General features: G+C 45.4%; 1 protein-coding gene across 1 annotated transcript; it reads left to right on the top strand.

Annotated features, from left to right (window-relative positions):
• The first annotated feature begins 366 nt into the window (after positions 1-366).
• On the top strand, positions 367-26,348 carry TNFSF8 (TNF superfamily member 8). Its single transcript, XM_038553222.1, has 4 exons — positions 367-888; positions 10,806-10,848; positions 22,983-23,054; positions 24,525-26,348. The coding sequence occupies exons 1-4, from the start codon at positions 694-696 to the stop codon at positions 24,917-24,919; spliced, it is 705 nt and encodes a 234-aa protein (XP_038409150.1). The 5' UTR covers positions 367-693; the 3' UTR covers positions 24,920-26,348.
• The last annotated feature ends 242 nt before the right edge of the window (positions 26,349-26,590 follow it).

Genomic DNA, 26,590 nt, shown 5'->3' with positions numbered 1-26,590 from the left:
TCAACGTTTCCAGATTCCTACTCTCTTGACATTTGCCCCCACGTCTCCTACTGCGGTGGGCTCGCCCCCTTTGGCCCCATGGCCATGCTTGTGGGCGCTTCCTTCCCAGGCAGCTGGAACGATCTCCAGTTTCCAGCAGGAGCTGATTCTGATCAAACCAAACCCTCTGGAGTCATCACAGCCCAGTGCGAGGGCGCCAGCTTCCCGGAGGCCCAGCACAGAGACATTTTCTGACGAGGTCCTCTGAGCTGCAGGCCTCGCTGAAGAGAAGATGCGGCTTCTCAAGCAGGAAGGCGTTTTGTGGCTGAGTCTAAGTGAAACAGAAGTCGCTTTGTGCACTCTCTCTCTCTCTCACTCACTACACACACACACACACACACACACACACCCCAGAGTAGGGAAACCGTCATTTTCCTTCTCGCCCTCTGACATCAACCACCTTCTCTGTAGCTACAGTTTCTCTGCCCTCAAATTCATCCCTGGCAATGAAAAATGAGCCTCTCCCCCACCCTTGCTGCTGTCTTTCGCCTCACGCCCCCAGAGAAGAGTTTCTTCGTGTGGCAGCTGGTGAAGGTTTTTTTCCACGTCACATGATCCAGGATGCAGGGGGAGAATCCTTCTTGGAACAGAGATGGGCTCAGAACTGAATCAGATGAGGAGAGATAAGGTGTGCTGTGGGAAGACTATATAAGAATGGACCCAGGGCTGCAGCAAGCACTCAACCGAATGGCCCCTTCTCAAGACACAGCCATGCATGTGCCAGCAGGCTCTGTCGCCAGCCACTTGGGAACCACAAGCCGTGGTTATTTCTACTTCACCACCACGGCGCTGGCTCTGTGTCTCATCTTTGCTGTGGCAACCATCATGATGTTGGTAGTTCAGAAGACGGTAAGTGGACTTCTGGTCACCTTTTTTCTGATTTGCGTTCAGTGTTCCCCAGAGAGAAAGGCTTGAGAAAAAAACAAAAAGTAGCTGAGAAGAAGAAAAAGAAGAAGAAGAAGAAAGAAAAAACCAACATCTGGTACATATATCATGTAGAAAGAGGGAGAAAAGAAACAGGAACTCAACTCTCTGAAATAATTTGGCTTTTAAGAGAAAATATGTTCAGCAGTCACCTCAAAAGTTTGCAGACTCACATGGGCCAGAAGAAGAGACAGGAGCTATTAGTATTAAGAAATTAAGATTTAAATTTTTTGCTGGGCCAGAGATGTGTATCTGAGAAGGAAGTGATAAGGAAATCTGATAACAGATTCACACGACTTGTTACCATGTCTTCTTCAAGGTTCTCTATTCTCAGTTCAAACAGTGTTGAGTTCTCCGGGGCCTCCTCTGTTGCCAAGAGCTTTCTCAACAAGGAGCTAGGTTTCAGTGACCCAGGTGTATACGAGAAGGAGCAAGACAGGAGACCAGGCTTAGGTCCTTAGAGCTAATTAAAGCCTACAAGGCAAGTGGAGGCTTCCTCCTGAGCCACTGCTTGGAAGAGTTTAGGATGTCACGAGAAACCCAGAGCACGAGGGCAGAACATAGAAATATTTGTAATGCCTGTTGCCTCTGAGACTGCTCAGAATACTAAAGCTACAAGCAACTATGGGTACCCACTGTAGAGGCAAACATCTCAGGAAATTGGCTTTGTTTGGAGGAAATGGTAAGATTTGTTGCAAAAACAGAAGAGACAAAGGAGGACACTTCTTCATATTTTAGGAAATTGGTGTTTACAGAGAATCTGGCCAGTGTGCATTTTGTAGAAAATACCATATTGGTGGTATATTTCGCTCATGCGTTTTTTGAATGAAGAGAAGTTTTTGTTATTTTGGTAATTTGAGAACTTGATCCCCCTCGTGCCCTGCCCTGCCAAGGTGAGAATGTTTCTACTTATTCTTTCAGAGCTCCCGTTTTTCTTACAATCCTGCAAGATTTCCGTTTCCCTGCAGTTGTCTTAGGTTGAATGTTCTATACCTCATGGATTGGTGAATGGAACTAGGCTTTAAGAGATTTGGGTATCTGTTTCTCAAGGGTCACCAGCTTTGAAGTTTAAATGAAGCTTTGAGGCTCATACCTCCATAAAAGTGAAAGAAAACAGAGTTACTAACATTTGATTTAGATCGTAAGGTTTATAAAATGCATCCTTGAATGAGTTCATCCATGTATACTAAGAATAATACTTTTGGAAATATTCTAGGGCATTTTTTTTTTTTGGTAGAGGCTAGATCATTTCTGTAATTCTAATTTGAAGTAAACCAGAAGTATATCATTTTATAGCAATGGCCAAAGAAAAGAAACTGAAGTGGTCTTTAAGAAGTTTCTTTAGTTAAATGTTGCATCTAGAACTACTAGGAAAGAGAAGGAAGGAAGGAAAGGGAAAGAAAATGAAAGGAAAGAAGAAGGGAAGGAAGGTATTGGGGGTGATGGTGAACTCTAAAGCTGGAGAGAGCTCTAGAAGTGTCCTTATGCAATTCCATTCTTTCCAGAAAGGAACTAGAGTGGATCTTTCTGGCCCATTTTTGTATGTGTGGAAAAGCAGGAACAGAAAGGAGAAGGGGCTTGAACTAAGTCATCCTGAGAAAGTGATAGAGTCAAGACTGTGCTCGATTGTTTAATGAGAACAACACTCCCTTTACCTATCAGCCAGCCACAGAAACACTTAGAAATTTTGTTCCTGCTCCTCTTTCGGGAGCTTTATCTTCTTGCGCATCCATTTCCTTGACTCACTTCTCATATGAGGATATGAAAAGATTCACTTCACAATCTGATTATATGGTTTGGTGGGCTGTGGTTTCTTTAGTCTGGGAGATATCAGTTACTTGCTTAAAAGCTAAGGCTTGTCATACTAATTGTGATATTAAATGTGCAGTGTTTTATACTGCACAATAAACTATCATTTCCAATAAATTATTCAGACATTAACTGTCCTAAGAGCTAAGAAGAGTTATCCCCTTGGGTTATCAAGGAAGGCTTTCTGCAGGAAGAGGGAATGCAGGCTGACATTAGGAATTTAGATAAAAGGAAAGACTCTAATAACAGGACCCCTGGTAAAGAAATCAATGGGATAGGCCTGAGAAACTTAAACTCACATCCCAACTATCAAAAAATGGAATGGGTCGGCGGCTACATAGCACTCTGTGTGAGGTTGGAAGGGGGCAGGGATAGAGTACCATGAGAATGGTTTTACAGCCTAAGAAGTCACAGTTCTAGGTAAGAAGCACATGAACAGATAAGTCTTAAAATATAATAAAACAAGATAAGTCATAATATATAATAAGTGATGGAAGGTTGTTACATAGGGTTTTCATGACACCACAAATGAAGGAGACAGAGTGTTTTCCCAGGTTTCAGAAAAACTTCACTGGAGATTGGAATTCCAGACTGGCTTGAGAAATTTGAAGCAGGTGGGGAAGAGAAATCAGAGGAGAGTGCACTCCTGGCCAATGGTACAGAGAGAAGACACAGGGCCTGTAGGAAAAACCAACAAGGATTGCCTTGAGATTTGGCCTGAAGATCAAAAAACTCCAAGGTCAGACTCCTTGTGCGAGGCAAAGGAGAAACTTAGGTTTCAATCTCAAATGTTTATTGGGCATCTTACGTGTTTCTAAGCATTGGGGATACAGCTTGAACAAAGCTAACAAAATTCCTGCTTTTGTGTTGCTTATAGAACTTATCATGTAGTAATGTCTTGAGAGTCCCTGTGGTAGTTTTCCTTAATTTACAGTTAAACCAGTATACTTGTTATAAAATATTCTATTCATATGGTTTAAGAAAAGTAAACAGTAAATAAGGGAAAAGAAATTAAAACTCACTCACACCCTGCCCGCCCAATCACCATTCCCTCTTCCCTAAGGCAACCACCACTAACAGACTCTTCCTTGTCCTTTGAAAAAATACACAGAAATTTGTGCCTCTGCAAATATATAGTACAACATGTCATTATAGTAGACTCATGTTTTTGAACCTTGCTTTATTGACTTGACAGTGTATCTTGGAGTCCCTTCCACACCAACACACGAAAGTCTGTCTCAGTCTTTGGAAGAGTCACATAGTATTGCGTTGTATGACTGCTTCATAATTTATTTTATCTACCTGGTGAAGGACACTTATATTTTTCTCTAGTCGCTTTACCCACTGTGCACGTCTGCAAGTATATCTGTGGGATAAATTCCTAGTAATGGGAATAGAATGTATATTTTTCGCTTCAATAAATATCATCAGTCAGCCTCAGCAGAGATTATACCAACATACTCTGGAGGCAGTAAAAGTCCTGCTAACAAAGAAACACCTCTTCACATCCATATAGAAAGATAGAAAACTGATTTATTAAGTAAGCACAACAGAGTCCATGCGTATCTGTCAGGATGAAATTTCACAAAATTTGTACAGCAAAACAAATGAAAAACAATAAAATTTGTTTTGTTATGTGACTACCTTCTTATCTCTTCCAGAAACAAAGGGTGATATAAGGAGATGGACTGTCAGGTTGACAGTAGAGGCGTCATTTCAGAAGTCTCTAAAGTCTTCAATCTAAGGGCCAATTCTATAAACCAATTATAAAGTCTTCAATCTAAGGGCCAATTCTATAAACCAATTCTATAAAACTAGGCTTATCCAGTCCCTGAAGAGATTTATTTACATTCCAAAGGGTTAGAACAAGGGCTCAGGATCCTTAGGTTTTCAAAAAGATCCTTTCTAGAAAGAGAAAGCAGCTGCCTCTTTTCCCTTTATAAGTGAAGGAAATTCCTTTTTTTAAGGACTTTACTACTCTCCACCTCCCCACCTAGAGTGCACTGAGCGTCTGGTTAGGTATAGAGATTGTTGGTGGTAGTCGTATGGTTTTTGGTTTGCTTTTATGTTCAGATACAATATAGGGGTGAGTTGAAATGCCCCATGATGCTTCTCTCTACCCATAGTACTGTCTCAATGCATTCAATTTATCAAGTAAAAAAAAAAAAAAACCCACTGAAAGTCTTCACAGGGGCAAGCCCTGTGTTAGGGTAGAAAGGGAGGACCCATGTGCATGGGACAGAATGCCCCATTTTCTGGGGATTCTCTAAGCAAGGCCCAAACACCCAAGAGCTCAGGACAGAATGTCACAGAATCCCATAGATGGGAGGGGAGGAAGAGTTTCTGTTTGGGATGAAAGGGGGGGGGGCTTGCAGAAGTGCTAGAACAGAAGCTGAGCCTCCTCCAAGAATTAGAAGGATGCCCTAGTCCCAAAGTTTTGTTTTGAAATTTCAAAACCTACAGAAAAATAGAACATTAAACACCCATATAACCTTTCACCTAAATCAGCCGTATTAACATTTTGTCCTGTTTGTGCTCTTTTTATGTGTATAACAGTAAGGTGCAGACGGCATGGCCTGCAAGTGTCTCAGCCCCCATATCCTCCTTACTGCAATGTCACAGCCAAGAGAGTCAATGTCCATTCAATGATAACATCTAGTAATAATGTACGGTCCATAGAACAATGCCCACTGCCCCCTTGTCCAAAAATATCTTCCTCAGCTCTTGTGCCTTGTTTTGTTTGGAGATCCTGAACCCACACTCAGGTCACACACCACATTTGGTTATGTCCGTTTCAGTCTAGTAACATTGCTATTTAAAGAGCGGTTCTGGGAGCTTGTTGGAAATACAGAATCCCAGGCCCCATTCTAGACCCACTCAATAAAAATTTGCTTTTTAACAAGCTCCCTGGGTGACTCATAGGCACACTAAAGTTTGAGAATTGATCATCTGACAATTTCTTCTGCCCTTCGTTGTTTATTTCTTAGGACATTGACTTTTTCAAAGGGTCCAGGCTACTGCACTTGTAGAATTGGCCAAGTTTTGGATTTGGCTTAGTGTTTGTTGTGACTACCTTCAGATGAAACTTTTTTGTCAAGAACAGTCCATAGGCAATGCTACATACTTCTTATTGCAGCACACCTAGAGGCATATGTCAACTTGTCCCATTATTGGTGATGATGTTTAGTTACTTGATTAAGGTGATGACCACTGGTGAGCACTTTTTTCTCTCCTACTAATAATTAATCTGTGGGGTAACACTTTAAAGACACACAAATATCTTTAAGTGGTTTAGGCATTCCTCAATGATCTTTGTCTGAATCAGGAAATGCACCAAGGGATGAAAAATGATGATTGCCTAATCCTATCATTCTTTCTGCATTTATTAACTGGTATTCTTCAGTAGGGAAGAGCTCTCCATTGGAAGGTTGGTGGCAGGTGGAGCTGGGGCAGGGCTTTCCAGGTGAGGCAGAACAGTGAGCAGAGGCACAGCCCAGAAGAAGGCAAGCCCAGGTGTCAGGAGACAAGTAGCAGGGCCAGAACAGAAGTCAGCCCAGATTGCACAGGGAACAGCAGGAAGTAGAGGTAGCTGGGAAGAAGCATTGATAGAGGTAGATAAGAGAGTAGGACGCTGTGTCCACCAGCAGAGTAGAAAGATTTCTTAAACCCATGTATGAGCCCAGCCTCCTGTAGCCAGCCATTCCCCATTCCTTGGGGAAGGAAGACTTTGGATGTTCTGATTGCCTAATGAATAACGTCTTTCAGCCCTTGCTACTCAAAGTAACATGGCCCGGCAGCACTGGCATCGTCTAAACACTTACTAGAAATGAAAACCCTAAGGATCCACCCCATACCTCCAGAACCAGAGTTAGCATTTTAACAGGATCCCTAGTGGAAAGAGCACTGCTTTAAGCCACTCTGGTCCTTTCAGCACTGCTTTAAGCTATCCAAAAAAAAAAAAATCTGCCAAAAAAAATTTGTCTTTCTCCTGAAGATTTTCTTTGACTTCCATCTACTTTCTCATTGAGTCTCAGAAGAATTTTCTGCCCCAGCTTCATCCTGCCCTACTCTAGAAAGGAAGCATAGCATGGCATTGAAGAATAGCCTTCCAAGTCAAGACCCTTGATTTGGATCTTTTCCCTGCTATTCACCATTTATAGGACCTTCTGAAATCGCTAAGCCTTCATCAATCACTAACTCTTGGGGTAAAGACCAAATGAAATAAATGCATGGAAAGCATTTAGCCCTGGAGGACTAAGCACCCTCATGAAGTACTTCCTTATGATTGCTCAAAAGTAAGGGAAACATTCCTGGCCAAAAATCTCCATGACCCAGCTTATAAGACAAGGTGAGGCCAGCAAGAAACAGGATATGGAATCTCCCTGGCATATTCCAACCATTAGTTGCCTTTGGCCATTTTCAACCAGAAGGGACATCTTTGATCAAAAGCACAATTGGGAATGCGATTGCTTCCATGCAGCATTGCTCTGTGAAAGGAATGAGTCTTTCAAGGTCTTGGAGCAAATTAAACACATTATCAGGATCAAGAGAATAACCAAAATAGCTATCATTTTTCAAGCACTTGCCAACATGTTATATACAGTATCTTGTGTGTCTGCAACAAGCCAGTGTAGGGAGGTTGTAAGAAATAGTATCTAGGGGGCAGCCCAGGTGGCTCAGCGGTTTAACACCACCTTCAGCCCAGGGCCTGATCCTGGAGACCCGGGATCGAGTCCCATGTCAGGCTCCCTGCATAGAGCCTGCATCTCCCTCTGCCTGTGTCTCTGCCTCTCTCTCTCTCTCTCTCTCTCTCTCTCTCTCCCATGATAAAATAAATAAAAATCTAAAAAAAAAAAAAAAAAAAGAAAGAAAGAAATAGTATCTGGGAGGAGTTTGCCTTCCAATCCCAGTGACAAAAGGAAACAGGAAAACAGAGTCGTGGGCAGGCAACATGTTTGGGACTGAGTCATTCCACCTGGGGACAAGCAGGTTAAACGTGATGGTTCCTCCCTCCCTCCACAGAAACATTGTTGGAAATACCCATCAGACACCTGGAGTCTGAAACAAAAGAAGTTCAATGAAGGAAGTACAGCTGATTGTTAGCCATGGAGATAAAGTTTCCTGAGCTACTCAATGGAGCTGAGAATGACAGCCTGGGAGGGTGCATTAGCCTGTGTCTGTGTCCATGTCCATCCTATGCGCAACTGACCTCAAAGCCAAGTTCGCTGAGCAAGATGGTCCATATTTCCCCAGCCAGGACCCAGGTCCCCAGGCAAGACTGGGGAGAGAATGCTAGGACCGGGAGGCACCTTGCCAAAGAGGAGTTGATAGACAGCACTAGATACTGCCTAGGGCATAAACAACTCCCAGAAAATTGTAAAAGTCACATCTCTTTACACCCTGCCTTTCTACAGAATCCTTTCTATAAATGCAAGGATTGCTAAAGAGAGGGGAGAATGAGCGTCTCCTTCCTTGGCTTCCAAAGCTAGCATCTCTCTTGGGGCAGTAGAAAGAACACCAGAGGATTTCAATCCAGGATCTGCCACTGACTCACGAGTATCTCAATTTCCTCTTCTACTAAATTAGCTTGATGAACTGAAAGACATCTAGGTTCCTTCTCTGGCTCTGCTTCTCTGAGCTTTTCTACCGTGGGCAGCCAGGGGAGTGAAGGAGACTTCATCCTAGGAGCTCTCCAAAATAGGAAAAATCACACTTCCATCTTGGATGCCCTGGGCTCTGGGTGAAGGTTTAAGCAACAGGATTCTTTCCTGTACTAAGATGTGTTGTTTTGGGCATACTCCCACCTAAAGTTAGGAAAACAGCCTTCAAGTGACAGACAGAGGCCTCCTCTGGCCCCCATATAAATGAGGTCCTCCTCCCAGATACTATTTCTTACAACCTTGGCCTACGTTCCGTGGGCCAAGAACCTCAGCGTCACCTGGGAGCTTGTCAGAAATACAGACTCTCAAGCTCCAGATAAACCAGCAGAATCAGAATTTGCATCTTAATCAGCTCCTCAGGTGATGCACATAACGTGTGTAAAAGTTTGAGAAGGGTTATTTTGAAACTCTCTTCTTTCATCGTCCTCGCCTCAACTTGGAATTCAATTATATATTTATTTGTATATTTTAAATGACTGCTCTCATGACTAAACCATAAACTCCATGGGACATCTTCCAGTGACTAAAGTGATTCCTGGCACACACCAGACCAGGTGCTCACTCAATATATGCTGGATGTATAAACCCTCTGGCATTTCCCGGACGGCTCGTGGAGGCTGGGATGGCCGCAGTGGTTCTACGCTGCCAGCCTTCTCTCCCTGTCCATGGATGGATATTTTCCTGGGTGACCGATGAATTTAGCCATCTTAGCACCCCATTTAAACATAGATGTTTTCCTCCTATGTGCATTTGCACATCACATCCATTGACGATCATACTTTGTAGCACACTAGCTGTTCCTTAGATTTCGAAATGCTATTTGCAGTCTTGCAGAGCCAACACAGAGGGGAATTTTGTGATGTCAGGTTTTCCTATGACCTGCATGCGTAATTGAGAGACCACAATGCACAACAAAGTTACTTAGGTTAAGAGCTTTCAACTAAAGCAATAAAATCATAGACTATTAGAGCCGAGAGGGAAGGACCTTCCAAGCCAAGTTCACTTCCTTTGCCCTGAAAAGCTGACGACCTGGAGTATATGCTGACTTCCGCTATCTCCAGAGCAGTGCTATGCCAGGGTTTTGTCTTCGGGAGGCTTCCTCAATTCATTACAACACGCTTGAGCTGGAGAAGAGATCCATTTATGAGAAAATGAGCCCTCGGTGGAAGGCAAAGGAACAGAGGCCCCCATGGAAATGGTGGGATAAAAGGGAAGCTCCAGATGGTTCTAGGTGTTCAGACCGACACTTAGGAAGTAAGATTTGCAGAGCTGCTAACTTCTTGCTCTGGAAGAGGTTGAGGAGTTATTTTCACCCATATCAATGTCACTTCTATCTGGGTCTTTATTAATATTTCAATCCAATGCACTACAGGAGATCCCAATGTGGACAAGTCAAAAGAGAAATAAGATACTTTATTCTTTATTGGCAAGACACCTGAGGTGCACCTCCACGGCTGAGGTGGGGAGAAAGGGGAAGGAGGCTCGGGGTGAAGAGGTAAAGAGCAGTGCTCCTTCTGTTACCTACTTGCTCAGAGCACCCCAACAAGACTTCCCTAATAGTATCTCTAATCCCCCAGCCCAGGAGGAGGCCCCCTTTCAGAAGACAAGTCACTTCTATCAACTTCTTACTTACCTGTATAAATATTTATATACATATATTTATGTGTATTAGAGAATAAATAACATAACATGTAATGTGGATTTATAGATACATGATATTCCTTTGAGTTTATATTATATAGTTAAAATTTAGATATGATAATCATATATACATTCATAATAAAGTCACGAAAGCAGGGAGCCTATTTCATTATTTACGGTATCATCACAATGCTTGGCATATAAGCATTCAATTAATTCAGAATTTCCAACCACAGGAAAGATAGAGATGTACCTTCCCAGGTATGTTTGCAGCATATTTTCACTGTTTGATGAATCAAATATGGAAAAAAACCCACATATGTTTATATATTACACTTGCTTGTTCTTTTGTTGACCGAAGGGGGGAAAATATCAAATGTGGAGGTGAAAACAAAAACCCTGGACAGGGCGATGGGTTGCAGATTCTGGTCCCCTGAGCTGCCACAAACTTTTCCTTTTACCCTGCTCAGCCTCCAGTTCCTCGCCTGTGAAATATGGATAGTAAGCCCCTCAAATTGTCTCTCTGATAGGCAAGTTATTGGGCCAAGGGTTGAGAGGAGCCCAGCGTGAACTAGGTCAGTGAATTAATTCTTTTTAACTGAAGAGTCAAATGGAACATGAAGTCTAAATTGCACAGCACTTGGAGGGCAACCGAAATGGAAAAGAAAATGATGAGTTCTTTCCATTCATGACAATCTCACACTGCCTCTTTTTTTCTTTCCTCTCTTCCAGGACTCCATTCCCAACCCACCGGGAAAATTCCCCCTTAAAGGAGGTAAGACCTTGGAATTGGGAGTAAATGTACACTGAATCATATGGCATCACAGTGGGTGAACAGCCAGAAAGATCATAGCAGTGCCCAACAGAAAAGTGGGTGGAGGTGAAGGTGAGGCTGCTCAGAGCTGAGCAGGTGCATCTGGATTCACCCGAGCAGCCTCCCTTGGGCACTCTGGTGGCCGCTGCTCTCCCACTAATGAAGTGGCATAGGCCCTCACATGGACACGGACAGGAATGCAAAGCGCCGTTGTGTTAAAGAGTTTGAAATCTAGAGTCAGGCAAATGTGGGTATGAATCTTGGGTCTACGTCCCCCCTGGGAGCCTCAGGCTTTTTTATCTGTAAAATGGGAATAATGCTACCTACTTCACGAAGGGATGGGAGAAGCCAATCAGATCTTATCCATAAATTGCTGGGCTTGGCCACCGGCACATAGCAATCATTAAATAACTGGTAGTAGTCAAAATGCCTGATGAAGGTAGGGTTGTAAGAACCGACCTCGTCCTCACCAGGGGGTGAGGACGTTTCCTATCATTGCAGGTACTAGTTAATGCATCGTCTCTCTGAGCCCCAGGGGGGATATGCAGAGTTAGCTTAACACTGAGGATGAAAAACCTTGAGATCATGTGGGGAATGTTTTCCTTGAACAGAAGAGGAAAAGTAAGACCCAATGAAGTGTCATGTCCAAGGTCATGTGGAGCCAAACCCAGAAGCCAGATGTCCTCATGTGTTATCCATTGTTTTTTCCACCCCAGAACATGAACCCACCTCCACCCCGTAAACTTTTGAACCTAGGCAGCATCACAGCGGGATAACCAGACAGCCCAGAGGAAAAAAAAGTTAAAAAGAAAGGGTGAGACATCATAGAGCTAGAGACACCAGGGCATCCATGGGCCCGGAGGACACAAGTGTCTGAACACAGCCCCACAAACCAACAGCGTTCCACTTGGAGTTTCCCTCAGGAAGCCTTAGGCATGCCTTTCCTGCTACCTACCACACAGAGAAGGAAAATCCCCAAACAGACAAGCATTCTGGATCTTTCAAGGAAGACTGATAATTACAGCTTCATCAACAGTATGTTAACCCCGCCTGGAATTACTTCACAAGCGACCTCAATTCCCATAAAGCCTCTGTCGTGCAGGGGAAGCCCTTGGCTCTGAAAACCAGAAGGCACAGCTGTGGGTCCACACATCTTTATTTCTAGAATGAGGTGCGAGGCTGGATTTGGCCTACAGGGCAGACAGAAGTTGAGAGCCTTATTATGGAAATAGCACAGGCTCTGGAGTCAGAACATGGGACACACGTTCTCATGGAGCCTTGCAGGAAACCCGGGCACACTGAGTCACTGTCCGTTTTCCTCCTCTCCTCCGTCCATTCCACCACCGCATCCACTCGGGTCTTCCGAGTAAGACCAGAACTTCTCACCTCTTGAGAGAGAGGGAGAGAGGCCGTCTTGGACAGGAACAGGATTCAATGACAAGGGTAGTTCTGATGAGACAATGGGACCCCCTGCCGTTCTGGATCACAGGTCCTCTACCTGTAGAGCCCAGCCTTCACAGGTGGCCAAGCACCGGGGCTCTCACTGCTGGCTCTGTCCCTATGACGGTTTTCACCAGCCCAGCCTGAAATAGAAAAGAGAAGGACAAGGTAGCCCTTCTTCCCACGGCCACCTATTTTCAACATAAGGGGCACCCCTCTCCTCTGAGAGCACATCCTTCCCTAAAGCATAAACACGTCCTTCCTTTTACAACCTGAAGCTGCTACGGAGGCAAGTTGAGTTCGCTTGCTTTTTGCCCGAGTGATTTTGTTTTGTTTTGTTTAGTTTTCATGGGCACAACAGACAGAAACCGAAAGCTGCCCGCCCTATATTGGTCACTGAATTTTCATTTAGGGGTAAATTTCTCTGGCCCCTGAAACCCAAAACTGTGGGAGCCATGGACTAGGCCCCTTATCAAATCCCTTCTTATCTTGCCCGTCACTGCGTCAGAGCATGCACTAATCCAAGGCCCACCTCAGTCTACAAGTCAATGTTTCTGCAACCAGGTTTTAGAAATGTTAATAATAATCCCCACCGAGGCTAGGAAACTTTTGTCAGGGATCTTCCCGTGCCTTGTCTGGGTTGCTCTTAGCCTTGATCCTGTAAGCGAGCAACACAGGGATTAGAGTTTCCAGATGGCAGGTGAGAAGCTGAGGTCCAGACCGTCAAAGTGACTTCGCTAAGGTCAGCCAAGGAGCTGATGGCAGAGCAGGGGTCAGCAGCTAGGGCTCCTCTCTGTTCCCTGCATGATGTGCTTCGGCCATGCAATGCGAGCGACCAGCTGCGACGTGCTCCCTGGCTGTCCCCTGTTTGTAATGCACACCCACCTTTCCCTCAACCACAGGCAAACTGTAGACACGGCACTAGGGTGAGGTCAGAAGCTGTATTACAATGGAGCTGTGTTTCTCTGGGCAAGTCTTTCCTCGTCCTAACAGCAAGGTTCCACTAAAATGAAATGAGAGGGGCCTTCCAGCTTGGACACTTCATGATGCTCCGATTCTTTTGTTTAAGGTGTGAATATAGAAGAAAACAAATCTAACCATCACCTTGAGGAAGTCCGTAGCCACAGCCCCCTTCCCCAGTAAGCCCCCCGTAAGCAGATACAGGCAGCACATTGCCCCTTTTAAAAAGCCATTGTGAGACATCTGGCAGAGGGGAGCCACCTCCCAGAAACCCCTGGAGGAAGCTCCAGAGGCAGCATGTGGTTTGTCACTTGGGGGAGGGGGGCGGAGGGGACAAGGGCAGGAGCCAGACACTTTCTAGGGAGCCCTCTGTCATGAGCTAATGCAAACTGTACATCCTCAGCAGGAAGCGGGCCGCAGCCCGGAGTCTGGGAAGCAGAGCCAGGTACACACACACTCAGGTATCAACCCAGGATGACACGTAGCTGCAGGATAACCATTGGAAAACCAGACTTTTTTTTTTTTTTTTTTTTTGTAATGAAAGGATTTCTTAGTCCCAACATAAGCTTCCCATTCTGGCCGGGAGACTGGTCACCAGCAGAATGCCACCTCACACTCATTCCACAGGACTAAGGCCATGGTGGGCCATTCTGGGGGTTCAGCAGGGACTGTGGGCCAGGAAGACCATGGGGAGGAGAACCTGCCCCACATCCTTCTCCTCTCATCTAGAAAATGGAGTTTTTCTATTTGTTTGTTTTTTTTAAGATTCTATTTATTTATTCATGAGAGAGGCAGAGACACAGGCAGAGGGAGAAGCAGGCTCCTTGCAGGGAGCCCGATGCGGGACTCGATCCCGGGACCCCAGGGTCACGCCCTAAGTCAATGGCAAACGCTCAACCCCTGAGCCACCCAGGCACCCCTAGAAAATGGGGTTAATAAGGACCCCCCCCACCCGGATCCACCACAAGGGTGACAGGGGACAGCCGACACGACCTTTGTCTCTACCTGGCTGAGCCTACATCCTTGGGACACGAGAGCCACTCTGTTCTTTCATTTCCAAATGAAATGACTCCGCCCCACCCCACAAGGGGTGAGCAAGCAAGGGGGGGGGGGGGCTCTGGGGAGAGCCTGGGCTTCCTGCTGCTTCTCCTCACTTCTTATTCTGATTTTCTGCTTCTGCCGCACTTTGACTCTCCCACGCGCCCAGCCGGGTTTGGTGTGACTTAGGGTCCCGGAGAAGGCAGTAGGGCGGTGCATTCCATCCCGGGCCTGCCTTGTAAGACTTCTGTCGCTGCAGCCCCTGGGACTGTCTCGAAGGACAGCCCTCCGCCCTGGGGTTCAGCCCCCCGCCCGCGAGTTCCCCCACTCTCCTCTTACCTAATTGTCCTCCCCAGCCCCAGCCCCTCTCCTCACACACTCTGCCTTTATTTTATAAAACGGGTTTGGCCACCTCGGTGTGTGGGCCTGGGCCTTCCCAACATCCCAACCACTAAATGACAATCCTTCCCACACCACAGGATTTCTGTAGACAACTTTTCAGCCGGTTTGTCTTGTCTTCCCCACTACATGTGTACGAGGCTCTAAGGGGGTGAAAACAGCAGATGCCAAGGGGCACCCACCTGTGCCCGGCGCTGGGCTGTGCTCAGACTCCCCCGGCAGTCCTCACAACATGCCCCAAGGATCTTACTCTCCCGGGTGACGGGGACCGAATCTGGAGCACAGAGAGGTTACTGACTTGCCCAAGCTTGCACAGCTGGTAAGAAATGGGGCAAGACCTCAAGATCCAGGCTGAGTCACCTTGGAGCACTCTTGCTTCTCCTGGACAATGTTGCCAGATGCTCAGTAAAACACCGCTGTGGTCCCTCCAGTTGGTTGTCCAAGGCTGGGCACACTTCCAACCCTATGGCTTCCTGGGCACCCGCTCCCACAGCTCTTTGCTTTCTTGTTCTGGAGCTCTGCAGCGGTGGGGGGGGCGTAAACAGCCCGTGGCAGGGGGTCTGGCCTCCAAAAGTAAGCCCTAGCTTTGAGGTTGAGGCATCATGAGGCCGGAGGACTCCTTGTCGGCCTTTCCTGAGAATGTCATGGGGCCCCAGGTTCCTGGAGGTCCCGAGGTGGGGGAGGGGGGACCAGTGGACAGACCACATGTGGGTTCTGCAGCCCCTTTGGCACATTCTTGGGCCTCCTCTGAGCACCTTCTCCCGAATCCAGTACCCAGCTGGAGACAGGGGGGCGCAAAGACAGAGAACCAGGTTGGACTTTGGAATACCCACTTTCCCATCCTGGGACTTGAAACAATGCATTCTCCCTCTCGGGGGCTGGAGTTTCCTACTGTCTAAAATATCAAGAGTGAGGGAACAAGCCAGACGGCCTGACCCTGGCGCGGATCTTGCTTCGAGTATGACACTCCTGGGATTAGACAAGGGGACCGCTTAACCGTCCTGGCAATCTAGGATTGCCCTCTCCACTCCCTCTGCCCAAAAGAAAATGTGGGCATTAAACAAGCTCAAGTAAGGTTGGCTCTCCACCGTACCTAGTGAACCCGCCCACAGACAGGCAATATCCCTGCTGTCGTGTGGCCGTGTGCGATCCAGAGGCCGCAGCCCCACCGGGACGCCACGCTGGCAGCAGCAGAGGCAGGTAGCGAAGGAGCAGCCCCCGCACCCCCAGAACAGCTGAAAGCAGCAGAGCCCTCACTTCTATCCGATAGATTGTTCTGGTTCTCCATTGCCCAATTCAACAGTTGCCATGTGCCTTTTTTTTTTTTTTTTTGGACTTTTCCCAGCAAGAGGGAGTACTTCTTCTGCTCAGGGGGCAAATTGCTTTTCAGATAGTCACAGGCCTTAAAGAGCCTATTTGCTTCTCCATGTGCTTTAAACACACGCAAAGCCCACTTTTACACTGACTTTCTCTTAAGGCAGAGCTAACAGGAGTCCGGAATCTCTCCACAAGAAATAAGCTAGAAAAACAGGCCACTCAGAATTAAGTGGAATAGAGTCCTGCAGGGGCCATCCAGAGTGCCAAAGCAACCCGTTTGTAATCCGCGTCCCCCGCTGCCAGGGAAAGGGACGGAGGGAAAAAGAGACGGGAGCAGAGGAAAACATACTCAGATCGCTGAGAAACATATTAAAATTTATACTTGAATTTAGCACACACAAGCTGCAGGTCTCTAAATCTAGAAGAAATCCCCATCTTTCCAATACATCAGGGAAGGAAAAAGGACAGAAAGAGAGGCAGGGGAAGGGAGGAGGGACAGAGGGAGAAAAGGAAGGACAGAGAGAGAAAGCGGAATGTGGATGATGTATTTCACTCAATCTTCTGGATGCCGCCTGCGTTGGCTTGAATTTCTACAGGCCCAGTAGCACGAGCCCTGGACCTGGGAATGGGAGCCAACCATCACCTAGCATCTTTTGGGTGCTGGGCACCAAGCTGGTTGCTAGGTATTATCCCATCTGACCTTCCAGAAATTCTTCAAGGAAGATTGTTACTATCCTCACTTTGGGGAGGATTCAAAGAGGCTGGGTGACTTACGCAAAGCCACACAACTCAGTGAAGTTGCAGAGATAGAACGTGAACCCAAGCTTGTTTGATCCTAAGCCTGACTTCCTAAGTGTGTATCATACCTCAGCATCTAGAATAGCTAGGAGGTTTAAAAAAAAAATACTTAAAATGTTAGCAGCTTTTACCATGTAAAATCAGATTCACTTTGCCTTTTGAATTATATACTTTATATGCTTCTTAACTACCCCCGATAATACCAATTCCACCTGCATTTAGATTAAGTGAATTCCAAAAAGTCAGATAGTCAGATAGGTTTATCTTACATACTGCAACAGCTCAGGATTGAGAAGACTCCAACATTCTAAAAAAGCTGTCAAGAAATTCAAGTGAATTCCAGCTTGACCTCAATTTGTACCTACTGGTCATGTTCTATGTGCTTAACACTGAGCACACGGGGATGAGTATTTTCCCCAAGTGCTGTTTGTAAATCCAGAGTCACCTTGTTGTCCTTTGTTTAACACATAACCCATCTTGGAGTCCTTCCACCACTAGTTGGCTTTGTGGCATCGAGGGAATGGTCAAGTTGAAGACAGCTCAAATGACCCTTAGGTTGAGGATTCACTTTAATTCCCAATTCTACTGATAATGGAGCGACTGTCCCCTAGATGTCACTGTTGGGACTCTCCTGGATATTCCACCAGAGGAAGGGACTGCCGGGACCTTGGTAGATACCATCATTAAGATAATTCCTCTGCTTCTTGAATGGCTTAAAATATTTTCAACAGTTGGAAGGAGCATTCTACACACACTTCCGGAAGCCATCAGGTGGCCTCAAACATTCATGCACATAGTTGAGAAACTTCAATCTATCAGACAATGCCCTGAACTTTGCTTTTCTGAGCATTTCTTCAGCCAGCTGGCTCTGCTAGGTGGCATGGCTAAACTGTCTACTATAAGATGGAAAATGGGAGTAGGGGAGGAGGGGGATACTATTTCCTGAATATCTCCTCTAAGCCACATGCTATATTGGCTACTTTACATCCATTGCATCTTTGCAACAACCATCCATTTGGGTTGATTATTATCATGTGAATGTATAGGTATGCACTAACTGGGGGTCAGTAAGGAGAAGTGACAGCTAAAAGCCTTGACCAGAGCCCAGGTGCTCTTTTTTAAAAGATATATTGTGTCTGTCTTGTCCTAATACCAACCTGGAAGGTACCTGGCACTCTGACCACATACCATCTGGCCAGAATGGTTGGTGTGGTTTGTTTTGCCACCTTGGGCATTGTTGCATCTTGATGGAAGCCTAATCAAGGCGTATGACTTATGACTTGGCAGGGTTCGGCACATGGTCCTGAAGTCACCTGCTGGCATTCTTCTGCAAGAGGAAGCCAGAAGGCTCATTAGTGCTCTTTTCCCAGCACCTCCAGCTGTCTCGTCAGTTTTTAGTCCAGTGTGTATGGCGACTGCAAACCCACTTCATCCTACATTTAACCCTCCCTCCTCCATGGAAAGACTAATGGAAGACAGAGCCCTGGACTAAGAGTCAGGAGACATTTGCTCTGGACCCAGCTCTACCACTAATCTATAGTGACATCTTGGGCCAGACCTTCAGTTCCTCTGGGTTCAGTGTCCCCACTCATAGAACAGGGTCTTGGTTAAGTTGGCATCAAAGGCCCTTTCAAGTCCTACATCTTGAGATCCCAAGGCAAGAGCCAGTCTTTAGGTTGCCATTATGCTGATTTCTAAAACATGCTGTTTTCTTTTTTTTAAGATTTTATTTATTTGAGATAGAGAGAGAGAGAGCATGAGTGGGGTGGGAGGGGCAGAGGGAGAAACAGACAACCCCCGCCCCCGAGCAGGGAGCCCAACCCAGGACCCAGAGATCATGACATGATCTGAGCTGAAGGCAGCTACTTAACCGACTGAGCCACCCCGGTGCCCCTAGAACATGATCTATTCAACTACTTAAGCAACATTTCTCTCTCCCTAGCTCTCCTGTGAAACTGGACAAGAGGGTTTCATTGGCACATACTCCTCTCCAGTCTTCCAAACAATGCCCAGAAAAGTTTCATGATCCTAGAGGAGGCCAAGTCTAGGCTAATAAATCTTGCCCATATAAAGGCCTTGGTCCTTAGAAAAATTCAGAGTACTTAAGTTGATTGAAAGATAGAATACCCCCATAGAAGAGGTAAGGTGTTCAGACTCTAGTCTACCTCTGTCGCTAATTCAGGGGTGACCTAGGGCTAGTCGGCCATGAGGGTAACACTGGGGAGCACATGTGTTATATGTTTACCAAGACTGGACCATGTAACCTCTCAAGGAACTTCCATTTCTACAAACCATGCAAATTCTCATAGAATCAGGCTGCTCATAACTTAGATTGTCCCCAGATCTAAAATGTCCTCTTCTACCACTGCAGGTGTCTAGAAATCTAAATGTGTGAAGATAGTCTCCTAGATGGGATAGAGCAACATGCCCACTAAGACAGACAGTTGGAACGGGGACTGACTTTCCCCCTGCTGCAGCAAGCCTGGCCACGTATAGCTGAGTCTACACGGCCTGCTACAATAAACTACAAGGGCCCCTTTAGATGATCAAATCCCCACTGCTTTTCATCTATCTAAGGACACTAGGGCCCAGAGAGGGGAAATTCCCAGATTCTAACTCCCATGCCGTCAACTCAGCCATGACTTGCAAACAGTTCTTATTTCCGCCACCTGAGCAGTCAGTTCTTCAAACTAAGACCCACCCCCCTCCTGCCCCAGACATCGAATTCATCTGGGAAATGAATGCAACAGGGGTGTTTTGCTCCCCTACTCCCAGCATTCAAAAATTCCAGGGACATCAGAGGGTTCCAGCTGCAGGTAGCACTACCTATTTGTAAATCACTCCTTCCTGTCTTCATAACCAAAAAAGAAAGTCATATCATGGACACACAGGGTGATGACACATGGCTGGCGAAATGCCCATCTGGCTCTTGATAAGAGCCTCATGACCCTCAAAACAGCCCAGCGCATGTTTGAATAGCACTAACTGGTCAAATATTTGGGCTGTGTGTGTCCTTAGAGAAGGTCTTACCATTGCCTCATTTGAGAAATGGGGACAAGGGCAATGTCAGTTATGAGCTGAGTGCGTCACCTCTTCAAACTTCCACATAAAGCCTTGGTGTCTGGGCCCCACCAAGCAGACTGCACCACCTTCCTGCTGACAGCCTGTCAGATGTGAAGGGCCAACAACCATGCCCTCTTCCAGGCTCCTCTCCACATTCAACTGCCCCCTTCCACCCACAGCTTCTCCAGTGTCCCTTTCCCAGGCCCTTTCCTTCAGGAAGTTCCAGCAACACCATTCTCAGAGAGGGTTGCCCATGTTTTTCCTTTTGCTTGAAATCATCTAAAAGTTTCTTTTTTTTTTTTTCATCTAAAAGTTTCTTAAAGAAAAACTAAAGTACACCTTGCCATTTGACTTCAGGAAACACAAATGCTTCAGAATGAGTGTTATGTTGGTTGGGTTTTTTTTCCGTCCTTGGGTTTCTCAGAATTACAGCTGAGGTCAACCAACCAAACATACAAAGACCAAAGGGGAAAGAAAAAACAGAATGTGTATGTGTGAGAGGCAAGCCCCAGCTTGTACTTCTCTAGCCACCTGTTTACAGAAGCTCACCTGACAGATGCCACCACAAGTGACATGATGTGAGGGGGCCTCCAGCCAATGAGCAGAGCCTGTTCTTGGCATGATGTGTTGGCCTCGGCCCAGGGCATGAGTCTTGTCCTCTCCTTTAATCTAAGCTAACCTGAAGAACTATGGGAAAATGAGGCTGAGTGTTATTCCAGCCCTAAGGGGAAAGGCAAGACGAGCATCCCCATTCACCTCACTCATACCAGAACCCACCTGACCTCCATGGAGGGAAGTAAGAGGGAGAGACTGGATGATTCAATTCAACAAACATTTACAGAGCATCTCCCGCCCTGAGCAGTGGGGATATATAAATAGTTGTCTCTGCCCTGAGGGTTCACAGTCTAATGGAGGAGGCAAATAGGCAAACAGAAGGAAGGTCAGAGATGACTTCAAGGCCATGCTTTAAGTAAGGAATAACTTTCCCAGTGCAAGGGGGATTCCAGGTGGTGAGGCAAATTAACATGTGTGTTTGGAGGCACCACGGCTCCCAAACACCAATACAACCATCAGTAACCGGCCCTGGGCATTCAAGTCAGACAGCCTGAGTTTGAATCTCACTCTACCACTGACTAGCTGTGCAAACATGAATGAGTAATTAACCTTTTAAAGCCTCGGCTTCCTTACGTACAAGACAGAAATCACTGTAGTACCTTTCTCATGCGGTGGTTGTAGGAATTAAGTGAAAGACTGGATGCAGCATGCTTCACAGAGTACCTGGGAAATCGCCATCCCTCAGTATGTATCAGCTCTTATTATTGTCTGCACTATTGCTACTACTATCAGGATCAAGAGCACAAGGGAAAGAGGGATGGTGGAGGTGAGACTGGAGAATGCAGGAGGGACAGAAGAGTAGGGACCAAGAACACCTGTGGAGGATCTTGGCCCCAATCCAGCAGGCACAGTAAGGTCAGAAAGGGACTCCCAGCAGAGAAGAGACACGGCCAGGTATGCCTCGCTGCATTTTTTTTTTTTTCTGATTCAATGTTTCACATCCCCAAAAAAGGGGACGCTGGCCAGGGGGACTCTCCTAACAGCACTCACAGTGCATTAGAAAATAAGCAGCCCTCATGTTGTAACTGATTCTAACACCTCAAGAGTGAGGGCTGTGGCTGAAACAGGCAGGACAAGAATGCCAGGTAAAGAGATGGGATCAAAAGAATGGCAGCTGGCCTACCAGCCCTCATCACCAAGGAGACCTTTGGGCCAGAGCATCTTTATGGGTTGAGGGCAGACAAGGATGAAAACTGCCCCCTGGTTCTGCAGGGGTTGCTGCGAGCAGTGAGCTTGTTCAGACAGCAGAGGGAACTGTTCACTTAACTTCCAACCTCTTCAAGGCTCCACGGGGAAGTGAGGAAGGCCAGGAGGCATTTCCTCAAGCCTGGAGCAGACAGGCAAACGGGGGGATATCGTGAGCCCAACAGATACCCCTCAGAGATCCAGTGAGCAAACACATCAGAGTGTGGCTGCTTCAACTGAACAGGCCCATGGCTGCCTAGACTCTGATGGATGGATTGAACGGTCACTCTGATGCCATCATCAAAGAGATCTCCCAGTTTTATAGATAGGAAACCAACATCCAAAGAGAAGAAGGAATTTACCCAGAGTAAGTTGAATTCATGAGTCACTACAGGAAATGTATAACTTGGTTCTTCGCATATAAAATTGTTTTTATAATAAGAAGCTGCTAAGCCAGCATCACCGGTGAATATATTAAAAATATTTTTATTTCGTAAATACCATAATGACATAAACACTGTCTTTTTCCCCTGCCAAGGAAGCTCCAGATAGCAGCCTTCCTGCTTAGATCTCTATAATCCTATATCCTCTTAAAATTGAGCACAGGAATGTATTTATCTCCACTGTCCAGTGAATGGCTTTGTGGAGGAAAACTGGTGCCTGGAATCAGATAGACATGGGGGTGAATCTCAACGTTACCACCAACTTGCTTGACCTCGTATCATTGACTCTATCTAGGCATCAGTTATTCAGAGAACTAGATCAGCAGAAATATGTAAAAGTGCACATATTAGTATCTGGTGCACTCTCAAAGGGAAGATAGCAGTAATTACTATTAGTACTATCATTCTGAGCACCACTGCCTGGCTGAGTGATGTGGGACAATATACTTAATCTGTCTGGTCCCCAGGCTTCTTTCCACCTGTAAAAGGAACTTAATACCATTCTCATAGAGTTGCTGCAAGGATTAAGTGAAGTAGATAAAGGAACAAGAAGGGCACCTGGCACATATGGGCACTCAGGTCATATTTGGTTTTCTTCCCCCAACTTCTACTCTTTTATAAAAGCCAAGTGGAAGTAACTAATTTAAAGAATCCTAAAGTACTTGATGGCAAAATGAGAAATAAACAGGCTTCCTTTTAGGCCCCCAAATGGAAACAGAACACACTAACTGCCTCCATCAAAGAGTCATGGAAAAAGATCTGGTGTCTCCAAGTCCCCAGAGCAGAGAAAGACATTTAATGTGTGGCCTCCTTTTTTTTTTTTTTTTTTTTTTTTAGGGAATTGCTCAGAGGACATCTCATGTATACTGGAAAAGGCTCCATTCAAGAAGTCATGGGCCTACCTCCAAGGTCAGTAACTGAATCCAGAAACTCTAGCCATATGAGGGCCACTTCCTATGGCCCTTCTGAAGCTTCCAAGCCAGAGATCACGAGTAGAAGCCCATGGCCAAATATGACCTGCAGATGTGGTCTGTAGCCTGCATGCATATTTTTTATAATTTGAATTTCAAGACCTTAGTAGGAAAGGGGAGGAAGCCACAAGACCTCTCCCCTCTCAGCCTTCTTCACTCTTTTGTGTTGCCAACCTGGCCTCTGAAGGCATTTGTGTCTGATCCCCAAGCACCCTCTCTATTCAGTCACCTACAAATCTGGGGCCAAGGAAAAGCAAGTCTGCTTTTCCTCATGAAAGAGAAGCAGGCTCTTGGTCTCTGCCTCTGTCCAGTTATTCACAAGGAAAACATAAAATTGCCTTGTCCCCAGATTGACAGCTTAATGACCGTGCTTGCACGCGGCCTATTTGCATATTGCAGTCTGCTTCAGGTAAGAGGCCCCTTATAAAGGAAACAATACAAGGCACTTACACTGGGAAAGCCGAGATATGGAGAGGATGGCCAAGATTCTCTGAATAGCCATTCTGCCCATTTTAAAAATTCAATTTTGCTGCTAGATTAGTTCTCTCTCTTCAATTGAATTGCAATGAGGTTTAAAGAGAAGGCATGGAAGCAATTAAAACGAAGGCCAGCTTTCCAGTTCTGAAAGGCACCCTGACTAATCAGTGCTGATTTTCACTTGTTAGGACTCAGAGAGACTTGGCTTTCCACAGGAACATGTCGGCTCACAGGGTCGGCCAATCCTCTGCTTCTCTAAAAATCCCAGCTGGGAAGAGCCCCTTAGTGTACACTTGTACAGTTATGCCTGGCTGCCCTTTTGAAGAGAGAAAGACATTTAAAAATTGAGACAAGAAATTGTTAAAGGATCCATCTTCATGTGAAAATCAACAGATTCTCCTGCACATCTTAATGCCTAATTTGGTTATTAATTGAATAAAACTAAATAAATACCATATTTCGGATACTTTATGCAATGTCTACCAAAGAGCAATCCCTTAGTGATAAAGCTTTGATTGAATGATTGAATGAATGAATGAATGAATGGTCCAGAACTTGTGGGGACTATAGTCCAGGAGCTCATGGTCTGAAAAGGGAAATAGAATAATTATAACAATAACAGAATACTATAAGGTAACACATAAGTAGAAAATGATTCTATACGAGGTAGCGGTCCATTACCATGTGTGCTCTGGCCCTCCAGCTTTAAGCATTAGAGAAAAAGAAGAGGGGTGGTTTTGCACCTGTGCCTTGAATATTAAGCAGCACCTAGAATGAGTAATATGGAAGATATTCCAGATGGTTGGAATATCAGGCAATGTTATAGAAAATACAGATCTCGAGTGGGAAACCTTGAATAAAAATTTCACATTTTGCAATCTGCACCTGAAATATGTCCAATAATTCTGTCTTTTTGTCCTTCTCTCCCCAGTGTCCAAGCATATAAACAAATCCAAGTTATCTTGGAACAAAGATGGTATTGTCCGTGGAGTCAGATATCAGGATGGGAATCTGGTAATCCAGTTCCCAGGTTGGTATGTCATCATTTGCCAACTGCAATTTCTAGTAAAATGCCCAGAACATTCTGTTGACCTGAAGTTGGAGCTTCTCATCAACAAAGATGTCAAAAAGCAGACGCTGGTTACAGTGTGTGAGTCTGGAGCGCAAACCAAGAACATATACCAAAATCTCTCTCAGTTCTTGCTGGAGCACCTCCAGGTCAACAGCACCATATCAGTCAAGGTGGATAAATTCCAGTATGTGGATACAAACACCTTTCCTCTTGAGAATGTGTTGTCTATCTTCTTATATAGTAGTTCAGACTGAACCATTTCTTCTGGCCTTCAGGAAGAAAGCAACTCTCTGCCATACAGTACTTCATCCATCCAAACACTTGGGGAAAAAGAAAACTCTAGACCAAGACTGAAACCACAATGGGTATTAAATAATATGCTTCTCCTCTGTCTCTTGGGAAGATACGGGTCCAGGGTTTAAAAAAAAAAAAAAACAGTTTTGAGTGAAATGTCTTTCAAATAGAAGGCAGAGAAGCAAGGCAGTATGGTGGGAAAAGCCCCACATGGGTATCAGAAGGGATGGATTTATCCCCTGGCCCATCCACTAACTCACTGTACAACCTGGAGCTACTCCTTTCCCCTCCCTGGAACTCTGGATCCATAACTAAAAAAATGAAGGGGCTGGATTTGAATCTCTCCAAAATCTCTTCCAACTCAGAAGACCAGGATCTTTCACCCCAGATCTGCCAACTAAGATTCCAAGTGGTGTTCTAGAAGCCCCCAACCAAAGGAAAGGCCCTCAACTCACTCCAGTGTAAATCCAATGATATGTTAGGATCTGGCTGCATGTCACCTCAACAGAGTCAGAATTTGGGGATGAGGTTCAGTGTAAACGGTGGGATGTGAACTGTGGGTTCTAAAATGTATAAAAGAAAGGACTGTCCAACTGATCATCCAAAATCTAAAAAGCCTCCTGGTATTTGGAAAACCATCTGACCAGGCTTGACTCCATTCAAGTTCAGACTGACAATACATCAACAACAGACAGCTTTCATTTCCTGTAGGGAAGGGCTGTGCATTCAGCAAGCACTCCATCAGCATGCTGATGGTAGTGCAGTGGTCATGGTAATGCGGCCATTTGGTCAGGGATCAGCTACTTTCATTTCTCACATGATCTCTCTCTGCTCCCTGCTTCAAATGTCTCTCAGGAAATCATTTCTGTGGAGGGTTATTAAGGCCCCAAAATGTTGTTGATAAATGATGATGACCCTGCAAATGGTGAAGACTTCTGAGCAATGGAAACCTCCTCTCCTGACTTGGGTAGCCATGAGATTTCTCTAGCTACACCAACCTGCCTTGACATCTGTCCTTTTACAAAGGAGCACCTTACCTGTATAAAAGGACCATTGCCCTTGAAGTATAAAGCTCCAGAGTTTATACTTCAGAAGCAAAAGGGACCCTCAACTGCCATGCAGAAGAAGGGAATAAAATTTGCATTTTTTCTCAAAAAAGGAGGAGGGAAAAGAAAAATGTAGGAAATCAGGAAGGTTTGTCAGAGAAAGACTATAAAAAATTTAAAAGAAGAAAAGAAAAAAAACAGCAGTGTTGGTATGGATGAGAAGGACTTGGGAAAATAAAATAACGAGGGGAAAAATTGAAGTCATTTGCTGAGCAGTGTGCTATGTCAACCTCCTCCGAGGTCTCCTCTATGAAATATTCAGTAAAGTCTACATTTCTCCTAATGCTTTCTATGACTAGATTCTTTGGGAGGAGCGGGCATTGGAAGAAGTGTTCAATTCAGCAAACTAAGTATATAGTAAACACAGAAACAGGTTTTGAGGACCCCAAACTAACAAGTAAGGGAGCGCTGGCATTTGAGTTATACCCTAACGCTGAAGGACAAATGAACCTTGCTTAAGCCAACTCATGCATTCTTGAAAAGGTATCTGCAATCTAAGCTTGTGTACACTAAGCAAATTTTCTA

The sequence above is a fragment of the Canis lupus genome, chromosome 11 (assembly GCF_011100685.1).
Source record: "Canis lupus familiaris isolate Mischka breed German Shepherd chromosome 11, alternate assembly UU_Cfam_GSD_1.0, whole genome shotgun sequence".
Taxonomy (NCBI): domain Eukaryota; kingdom Metazoa; phylum Chordata; class Mammalia; order Carnivora; family Canidae; genus Canis; species Canis lupus.
This window is presented reverse-complemented; position numbering and strand designations above follow the sequence as displayed.